This window comes from Nansenia antarctica (genome assembly GCF_963989245.1).
Source record: "Nansenia antarctica genome assembly, chromosome: 5".
NCBI classification, from domain to species: Eukaryota; Metazoa; Chordata; class Actinopteri; order Argentiniformes; family Microstomatidae; genus Nansenia; species Nansenia antarctica.
Window position 1 is genome coordinate 69,444,781 of NC_137690.1, and position 10,838 is coordinate 69,455,618.

At 50.3% G+C, this 10,838-nt stretch overlaps 1 protein-coding gene across 1 annotated transcript; it reads right to left on the reverse strand.

Moving 5' to 3' along the window:
* Nucleotides 1-5,561: 5,561 nt before the first annotated feature.
* LOC308158301 (double-stranded RNA-binding protein Staufen homolog 1-like) lies at nucleotides 5,562-9,254 on the reverse strand (the record flags this gene model as incomplete). Its single annotated transcript, XM_080531893.1, has 3 exons — nucleotides 5,562-5,793; nucleotides 7,356-8,206; nucleotides 9,219-9,254. The coding sequence occupies 3 exons, from the start codon at nucleotides 9,252-9,254 to the stop codon at nucleotides 5,562-5,564; spliced, it is 1,119 nt and encodes a 372-aa protein (XP_080388019.1).
* Nucleotides 9,255-10,838: the final 1,584 nt, after the last annotated feature.

The window sequence follows — 10,838 nt, forward strand, 5'->3', positions numbered from 1 at the left end:
TGGACTTTCAAGGTTCAATAAAGGAAAGAAGAAGGAAATAAACACTTTAAGTTACAGCAGTAAGTCTCAAGCCTTTTCATATACGGGGATCCGTTACAGTAAGAACTTTCCCTCGCTAACGACCTGCTACACCGGAGATTATCTACAAACGGACTACGGATAACAGTTTCTATCGATTAAATGGAATACTTTTACTGACGAAAAGGATATGGACAACGTTGAGTTGACGGTGTAGTAAAAGGACAAAGGGGCGCGAAAACACAACATAGGACAAAGGGGTGCGAAAACGGGCGCGAAAACACAACAAAGGTAAAAAATGGAATTAGAACAAGAACAAGAATTGTTAAACAAAGATGAACATTTTGATGCCGGTCTGCCATTAGCAAGACATTCTGATAGAGAGACAGTTCCCACTGAAAGAATGCTAGCATACCGTGAGGAAGAACAGAGCAGACGGACAAAGAGAATTGTTAGCCTTTATGAACAGTGGAAAACACAAGCTCGTGAAACTCACAGAGACCTAAAGTCTGAGCTAACAGAAAACCACCTAGCATACTGTGCAGACAAATTGGAGCAAAGGAAAATGGATATAATGAAACTATATGATGAATTGAGAAGTCACGGCACGCCTGATACTGAGCTGAGACGTAAAGTTGATGCATGTTCAGCAGTAACGAACGACATTGTCAAAATACTGAATGAGAGACTGACTGGTGTGAACGGAGATTTTGATGCAGACTATGAAAGACAGCGCTTGCGTGAGCTACGTGAGCCTCACTATGCCCGGTCCATTTATCGCTCCTCCGCTTCAGAACGGACTGGCAGTCATTGTTCCACACACTCAAGTGTTGCATCCAAGCGAGTAGAGGCAGTGGTAGACTTAGCTGTTAAGGAGGCTAATTACAAGATGCTATTAGAGGAAAAGAAACAGAAAGAAAAAATCAGAGCCATAGAGGAAGAACACAGGAGGGAATTAGACCAACATAAAGATGAATTAAATCGACTGCAAGCTGAAGGGGATGTAAAGGCTGCCCAAGCCAGACTTGAAGCATACAACAGAGAAGTGAAGGAGGAGTCTGAGGCCCAGTCCTTTCATGTCCCTCTGCCACTCATCTTCAGTTCCCCGGCAACAGCGCAACCTCGCACGGCTGTCTCTCCATCTCCTCCTATGGATGTATCCTGCCTAGCACAAGCCATTCATGACAGCATTGCTATTAACAGATTTCCCATGCCAGAGCCCACAGTATTTAATGGTAATCCAACAATTGACTTTGTTGAGTGGAAGGCTACATAAATGTCTCTGATAGATGGGAAGAACATTTCCACTGCTGACAAGCTACACTACCTCAAGAGATAATTAGGTGGCTCAGCACACAAATGCCTAGAAGGGACATTCTATCGAAGCGATAGTGAAGCCTACAATGACGCTTGGAGTAAGCTCGATCAGAGGTATGGCCAGCCATTCATAATTCAAAAGGCCTTCAGAGAAAAGTTATCCAACTGGCCAAAAATACAGTCTAAAGACGCTGAGGGACTGCGGAACTTCTCAGATTACTTAAATGCTTGCCTGCAAGCCATGCCACATGTAAAAGGCTTAACCATCCTAAATGACTGTGAGGAGAACCAAAGGTTGATACGGAAGTTGCCAGAGTGGATAGCCTCGCGATGGAACCGACAAGTGGTGCGTCTCATGGAAGGAAAGGATTTCCCCAGCTTCAAGGAATTTGCCAAGTTCATATCCATGGAGGCTGAAACCGCCTGCAACCCAGTCACCTCATACCTTGCTCTCCAGGCAGCTGAATCCTGTCAAGACAAGAGGAGCAGCAGAAACAAAGTCAGCGTTTTCAACACACAAACTGTGGTAGAAGACAACAAGCAGACAACAACAAAAGAAAGAGTCAAGCCCCCCTGCATGCTCTGTCAGGATATCAGTCACCAGCTTTGCAAATGTCCAGACTTCATGAAAAGAAAACTGGAATATAGAAGGACATACGTTAAAGAAAACCGATTGTGTTATGGATGTCTAAAACCTGGTCATGGCGCCAAGGAGTGTCGGCATCGCCACACATGTGACTCATGCAAAAGAAGACATCCCACCTGTCTCCACGACAACAGCTATGAAGAAAGGGCAAAAAGGGAGAATTCAGCGCAGCACAGTGAAACGGAACCAACACCTGCTCTGTCTCTCAACGTCACCAGCCAAGGTCAGTCAGAAAGCAGCTCCATGATAGTGCCAGTGTGGGTGTCGAGCATTAAGAATCCATCCACAGAAAAGCTTGTGTATGCCCTTCTCGACACGCAAAGCGATACAACTTTTATAGAGCAAGATCTAAGTAATGAACTCCAGCTGACCACTTGCCCAGTTAAATTGAAACTCACTACCATGATGGGTGAAAATATGGTCCTTAAAAGTGAAAGGACGTCCGGCCTGCGTGTGAGAGGATTCAATTCCACTGTGCACATCAATCTACCTCCTGCATACACCAAAGACTGCATACCGATGAATAGACAACACATACCAACGCATGAAACGGCCAAGAGGTGGCAGCATCTCACAGCAATTGCAAATGAAGTACCCCCTCTCCTCAATTGTGAAGTGGGGCTCCTGATAGGTTACAATTGTCCAAGAAGTCTTGTACCCAGACAGATCATAACAGGAACAGATGAGGAACCCTTTGCCGTTCTCACAGACTTAGGGTGGAGTATCGTTGGCTGTTCAATACCTCACTCACAATCGTCAACCGGTCACTGTCACAGAGTCACTGTGAAGGAGCTGCCTGAAATGACTCCAATTGATGCAATCAGAATCCTCGAAACAGATTTCAGAGACACTCAAGGAGATGACAAAAAGGTCTCTCAAGAGGATTGGATCTTTCTGGACAAATTAAAGGAAAACATAAAGACAAATGAACACGGACACTACGAAATGCCACTACCCTTCAGAGAAAGACCATGCTTACCTGACAACAAGCAACTTGCTGCTGTGAGGCTCTCTCACCTGAAAAGGAAGCTCAACACAAATGAAAGCTACAAGAACGACTACACCAACTACATGAAGGACATAATAGACAGGGGTGACGTAGAGGAGGTATGTGCTGAAGGTACGAATGGAGAACAATGGTATATACAACCTCACCATGGTATTTATCATCCCAAAAAGCCTAGGAAGCTGAGAGTAGTGTTTGACTGCTCGGCAAAGTACAAGGGTAATAGCCTCAACGAACACCTTCTCCCAGGCCCAGACATGATAAACAATCTGACAGGTGTACTCATTCGTTTCCGGCAGCATCGCATTGCACTGATGTGTGACATAGAAAAAATGTTTCACCAGTTTCATGTCTCAGAGGAGGACCGTGACTATCTTCGCTTCCTGTGGTGGAAGAACGGCGACCTCAGCACCTCTCGCCATGAATACCGGATGAAGGTCCATTTGTTTGGAGCCGTATCCTCACCGGGATGTGCAAACTATGGATTAAAGCAGCTTGCTAAAGAACACCATGTCACACACCCTCTAGGGTCACAGTTCATCTCCAGAGACTTCTATGTAGACGATGGCATTGCTAGTGTTGAGTCTGTGGAAAAGGCTATTCAAATAGCAAAGGAGGCTCGTGAGCTGTGTGCAGAGAGAGGTCTACGCCTTCACAAATTTGTGTCGAACAACTGTGCTGTTCTCCAGAGCATTCCCTCAACAGAACACGCTAAAGACACCAAAGCAAAGAATCTCACGTTCAACGACGCAGCCCTAGAGAGAGCGTTGGGAATACACTGGAACGTTGAGAAAGACTGTTTCACCTTCAAGGTGACACCAAAGGACCAGACAGCAACACGGCGCGGCATCCTATCATCTGTCGCCTCTGTATATGACCCGCTAGGCTTCATCGCTCAATACATCCTCAACGGAAAGAGAATTCTCCAGGAAATGTGCCATCACGGAACAGGATGGGATGACCCAATTCCAGAGACAATGAAGCCACGGTGGGAGAAATGGCAAGAGGACCTCGTCAACAGGTCTTGTGCATGCCCAGACGCTCACACATAGCAGCGAACACCCGCGACTCGAAGTTCCTCCCTTGATCGCTGTGGATGGTCTCTGCTGCTCCAAACCTGGCAAACATGCCCTCTACTAGAACATCTGCCACAGTCTCTGCCTCTTGGTTGGGCAACGCGTATGCCTCTGGCCATTTTGTAAAATAGTCCATGGCCACCAGGACAAAACGATTGCCCTTGTCCGTGCGGGGAAAGGGGCCCATGACATCCACTGCTACTCTCTCCATGGGAGCGCCCACCGCCAGCTGGTGGAGCAGCGCGTGGGACTGATCCGGAGGACCCTTGTGCGCAGCACAGAGGTCACAGCGGCGACAAAAGTCTTCAACATCCCTTTGGAACTGCCCCCAGTAAAACCCTTGACGGAGGCGACGAAGGGTCTTGGAGACTCCAAAATGTCCAGCCCCTGTGGTTCCATGAGAGAACCCCTGAGGTTCGGAACACGGCCTCTCTCAGCGCTCGGGGGACCACCACCTGCCACTTGCTCTCTCCTGTAGCTGGCTCTTTCCAGGCTCTTTGCAGCACCCCCTCACTCACACGCAGGGTCTCAAACTTTGCATACAGTCCCTTAGTTGCAGGTGAGCTCCCTGCTACCTCAGGCCACGGTGGTTTCTGTCCAGACTCCACCCACTGCAGCACCGGTTGTAAATCGGTATCCTGCTCCTGCTGTGCTCTCCACTCCGCTGAGCCGATAACCTGCATCTCTCTGCAGACCGGCTCACTCCCCTCGTGCATGGGACATATCCCCTCCTCTTCCCGGAGCTCTCTCTCACGTGCCTCTCTGCGCTTGCAGTAGCGACACCCGGCTAGCGCACAGGGGCGTCGGGACAGAGTATCGGCATTGGCCTGGCGAGCGCCGGCCCTGTACACCACTGTGACGTCGTAGGACGCCAGCTGTTCCAGCCAGCGGGCGATCTGCCCCTCCGGTTCCTTGAAGGACATCAACCACTGGAGAGCTGAGTGGTCGGTCCTGACAGTGAAGGGCAGGCCACAGAGGTAATATCTGAAGTGGCTTATTGCCATCACAATGGCCAGAAGCTCTCTACGTGTGACGCAGTAGCGCCGCTCTGCCTTGTTGAACGTTTTGCTGAAATACGCCACAACTCTCTCCCCCTCCGGCCCCACCTGACTCAGCACCGCACCTGTGCCAACGTTGCTGGCGTCCGTGTCCAGGACAAATGGCAGGTTGGGGTTCGGGGGAGTGAGAGTGGGGGACTCTGTCAACGCCTTCTTGAGAGAGTTGAAGGCCTGTTCACACTCCGGCGTCCAGATGAAATTCCTGTCCTTCTGCTGCAGGCGATACAGGGGGGCGGCTAGGCAGGAGAAGCCTCGCACAAACCTTCTGTAGTATGAGGCCAAACCCAGAAAGCTTTTTAGCTCTCGCTGGGTAGTGGGGGTGGGCCAGTCTTGTACTGCATGCACCTTCTCATCCGTTGTGCTGACGCCTTCTGCCCCCAGCTTGTGCCCCAAAAACTCCACTTCTCTCCTCATGAAGCAACATTTGTCAGGGTGGAGCTTCAGACCCTCTGCAGTATCTGCCTCAGGGTCCCCAAGGTCGCCTGGAAGGAGCTCCCATGAGCCAGAATGTCATCCAGGTAGACCAGGCATTCTTGGCGGGGGATGCCAAGCAGCACCTCTTCCATCAGCCTTTCGAACGTGGCAGGGGCATTGCATAGGCCAAAGCTGAGGACACGGAACTGCCACAACCCCCTGCCCGTACAGAAGGCGGTCTTCGGCCTGGCCTCGGGGCTAAGGGGCACCTGCCAATTAGGGATGCACGATATGCATTTTTCCCAACCGATACCGATACCGATATTTACCCGCTTCAGTGACCGATACCGATACCGATATTATTATTATTATTTTATTTTTTCTTTCCTAGCACCAGGGGAGCTCCCCCTCCCAAATTTCGTTGTTTGGTACCTGTACTATATCAATGACAATAAAGACCATTCAGATATCATTTCACAGTTGATAACCTGTAGTTCATGCACACCTGAAGGTAAGAAAGGCTATGTAGTGAGCAAAGATTGATGATTTAATATTCCATAGTGATCTCACCAAATCTAACTTACATCACTATTGTTAACACAACAAAGAGAACACTTCTGAGTCTTCAAATGTTCATTTATTATTTCCTCTAACAAACAGAATCTGTTATACAGTGCACAATGCTTTTTTTAGCCAAGATCTGGCCTCCTTTTATGGTTTTTTAAAGTGTCCTACCATCTTCCTCCCGATCGCAACACAGTCGGATATACTTCTCTGGCTCAGTACAGCCTCATTAACGGCAAGTTGTAAACTGTGGGCCATACAGCCCAAGCTTGCAACTTCACATTCATCACAAGCCCTGACCATATTGCGCGCATTGTCCCTCAGCACAACGTGCACCCGCTCCTTAGGTATATTCCACTGTCCAAACATGGTTTCAAAAGCGCCGCGGATGGCTGTCGCAGTATGCGAACCGGAGAACTCCTGCGCATGCAGCAGTGTCTTCTTCATATTGAAGTCCTCATCCAGCCACTGGGCCGTTAAACTAAGCATACTGACTGGACTAACGTCAGAAGTCCATATGTCCGTGGTAAAACTTATCTGGCTTACGCTAGTATCGATCAGACTATGGATGTGTGTGGCGACTGTATCATACAGAGCCGGCAGGCACACGTCTGCAAAATAGCGGCGACTTGGGAGTACATACCGGGGCTCTAAATGTGAAATTAGCTGGCGAAATCCTTTATCTTCTACTACAGAGAAAGGCTGGTCGTCGAGGGCCATCAACTCCATTATTTTTTCGTTGATGGCTTGAGCCTTTGAGCTGTCTCGAGTGAACTTCCTGCTGTTTTCAAATGCGTTTTCAATAGGCACCGCGGATTTTTTTTCCGTGGCTGGGCTAACGTGTTCTGCTACGAGTGCTTGATATTCCTTCCATACAGCGTGCTTGCAATGGTGATTCTTCAGGTGACTTATTAGATTCGTTGTGTTGTAACTCTTTGCCCTTTGCCCTCCTCTCCGAACTTTTGTTGAACATGTATTACAAATTGCAAACGCAACATCTGCCTTAGAAATTGTGAAGAATGTCCACACTGGGGAAGGCATGTTTCGCTCGCGTCTCGTCTATACAAACTGCGTGTCTGAGCGCGGAACCCGGAAGCAGAGTGCGGAAACCGGAAACCGGAAGCAGAAATATTTCCGGCTTCATATTATCGGTTTAAATATCGGCTAATTTTATAATAAATACCGATACCGATAAACATTAATTCCTCAATATCGGGCCGATAAATATCGGTGCCGATAATATCGTGCATCCCTACTGCCAATAGCCACTGAGCAGGTCTAGTGAGGAGAACCAGGATGAGCCGGACACCAAGTCCAGTGACTCGTCGATGCGGGGCAGTGGATACAAGTCTTTCCTGGTCACGCTGTTCAGTGGTCTGTAATCCTTGAGTATATTTAAGGCTGCCATGTCATGACAGGACTCCACATCCTTCCCGATCTCGTGGCTGATGAGGGGCGGCTGGTAGGAGCAGTTGATCAGAGACACAAACTCGTTCTTGTTGTTTTTGGGGAAGTCTTTGTATTCCACCTGCAGGCCCTGCACGGTGGCCAGGTAGCCCAGCTGCTGGGAGGGTCTGGTGAGGGGTCCGTGGGGGATGTGTCCCAGGCCGCCCTGCCCCTGCAGGATGGTCTCTGCCGTCAGCGAGGTGCCGGAGTACAGCAGCTCGTTGGCGATCATGGCGGTGATGGTTGCCATGGCGGGGTTGGCCGTCTCGCGGCTGTAGTCCTTCTGGAGGAAGTCCTGCCTGGCGCCCACCGCCTGGGCCACCTCCGGTACCATTGGCAGGATGCCGGCAGGGAGCTGCTGGTGGCTGAGGTAGGGCATGCGGTACTCCTCCTCCTTGGGGCCCAGCGCCGCGTCTTCCATTGAGCCCGGCTCGTAGAAGGTCACCTTCCTCCCGTCCCCAGGCTTCTTTAGAGGAGGCTTTTCATCTGTTTTCAGAGCAGGTTTGGGCGGCTGCGGCTGAGGCACTTTGAACCCCAGCAGCTCCAACTTCTCACACTGGCCACAGATCGTCACCTGCATAACGAACTCTCTGCGCCGAGGCAGGCCTCTCTCCGTCACCATGCAGTACTCTGGCTCCTTCTCCTTCTTGGCCTGCTGGATCTGGGGGGGTACAAAAACACCAGTAGATTTAGGCGGGGGGGAGGGGGGGGGGGGGGCGACATAATAACATTGCGTTTGCTCAGAGTGTAGACCAGGTAGGGGGGTGAGGATTGGGGGATGGGGGGGGTTGTCCATTGTTCCACGGTTTCGGTAGAGAGTCTCCGGGTGGTGGGGGAGGGGGGGTCGTCGCCGGGTGGGGGAGGGGGGGTAACGACCTTTGGTCGTGTAAGCCTGTCTAACCTCGCTGCAGCTCCGGGCTTTCATCTCCCCTCCAGACAAGGACAGCAGCACAGAGAAAGTCAACCACAACACCACTTGTATTCTCCACATCGCACACGTCGGTAGTAAATCCCAGTAAATGTTTGCGTAAGAAATATATCCGTTCTAGCCGAGACCCCCAAAACGTCTGGCTGGACAATCCCCGATGAGACGATCTGCGACGGTCCGCGATCTCTCACTTTCTCCCTTCTGCAGAAAATGTCAAATGTTTATCAACCAACCGCCAAATAATAAAACATAAAAATCACTCTTCACTTTCCATCCGTCCAGCTCCTAGCAGGAGCGTCTCTCTCCTCTGTCCTCCGCCGCTAAACTCTTAGCTAGCTACATGTTGTCATGGACTTACCAAATGGTTGAAATGCTGTCAATGTGATGAAGAACAATTGGATACGACATTTCCTCACTCTCACAAAAGTGCCAACGTTGCAAAGGAAACGGGGTTGGTCGGTAGCTATCTCGGAATGAATTATTTGGGGCATGGGGCATTGGCTGAGACAGCTGCTATCTCTCTATTTACATCTGTCTCACGGTCCATCCAATGCTCTAGGTATGGGTGGCAGGGAGGAGGCGAGGGATTGGGGGCGTTAAGGAGAGCTTCCATTGATGAGCGTATCAGCGTATACGCGTGATCAGCGTATTCCGTGTCCTCCATTTGTGGTTTTACAATCAAAAGTGTAGTCTTCCAAAATCCTCTTGTTCCTTGTCAGTCCTGTCAGTCCTGTCCTTGTCAGACCCTTGTCAGGGACATGATTCCCGCGGGGGCCGCCATCTTTGTGTACATAGTCTCTGCTGTGCGTCGCTGCGCTGGAGGACGAGCCCAGTCCTGCATCGGCAGCTAATCTCCTGGGGGGGGTACAAAAACACCAGTAGATTTAGGCGGGGGGGAGGGGGGGGGGGGCGACATAATAACATTGCGTTTGCTCAGAGTGTAGACCAGGTAGGGGGGTGAGGATTGGGGGATGGGGGGGGTTGTCCATTGTTCCACGGTTTCGGTAGAGAGTCTCCGGGTGGTGGGGGAGGGGGGGTCGTCGCCGGGTGGGGGAGGGGGGGTAACGACCTTTGGTCGTGTAAGCCTGTCTAACCTCGCTGCAGCTCCGGGCTTTCATCTCCCCTCCAGACAAGGACAGCAGCACAGAGAAAGTCAACCACAACACCACTTGTATTCTCCACATCGCACACGTCGGTAGTAAATCCCAGTAAATGTTTGCGCAAGAAATATATCCGTTCTAGCCGAGACCCCCAAAACGTCTGGCTGGACAATCCCCGATGAGACGATCTGCGACGGTCCGCGATCTCTCACTTTCTCCCTTCTGCAGAAAATGTCAAATGTTTATCAACCAACCGCCAAAAAATAAAACATAAAAATCACTCTTCACTTTCCATCCGTCCAGCTCCTAGCAGGAGCGTCTCTCTCCTCTGTCCTCCGCCGCTAAACTCTTAGCTAGCTACATGTTGTCATGGACTTACCAAATGGTTGAAATGCTGTCAATGTGATGAAGAACAATTGGATACGACATTTCCTCACTCTCACAAAAGTGCCAACGTTGCAAAGGAAACGGGGTTGGTCGGTAGCTATCTCGGAATGAATTATTTGGGGCATGGGGCATTGGCTGAGACAGCTGCTATCTCTCTATTTACATCTGTCTCACGGTCCATCCAATGCTCTAGGTATGGGTGACAGGGAGGAGGCGAGGGATTGGGGGCGTTAAGGAGAGCTTCCATTGATGAGCGTATTAGCGTATACGCGTGATCAGCGTATTCCGTGTCCTCCATTTGTGGTTTTACAATCAAAAGTGTAGTCTTCCAAAATCCTCTTGTTCCTTGTCAGTCCTGTCAGTCCTGTCCTTGTCAGACCCTTGTCAGGGACATGATTCCCGCGGGGGCCGCCATCTTTGTGTACATAGTCTCTGCTGTGCGTCGCTGCGCTGGAGGACGAGCCCAGTCCTGCATCGGCAGCTAATCTCCTGGCTGTGTCCCTCAAGTGAGCCTTGTGTGCTGAAGCACTCCCACCTTCCCCCGCCAGCCTCGAAGCATAATCACCTCCCTCCTTCTCTCCATACTTCTCCTCCTTAACTTTCGGACGCGTCCCGGTCCCGTCCCGCTGCATGGCCATTATGTCCGCGGCTAGCTAGCTAAACTGTACACTGACCAACGAAGGGTGACGAACGGTCGTTTTTTTCTTCTTTTTTTCGTTTTTTACTTCTGACACCAATGTAACGTCCCAACTTGGACAGTGGTGGAATAACAACAGACAGCTTCTCTCATGTAACTGATCGTTTAATTGTTTAACTGTCGCATATCAACTTTCTCAATTCACCGGAGCTCTCCCTCTCTCCACGGTCTCAACAACAAC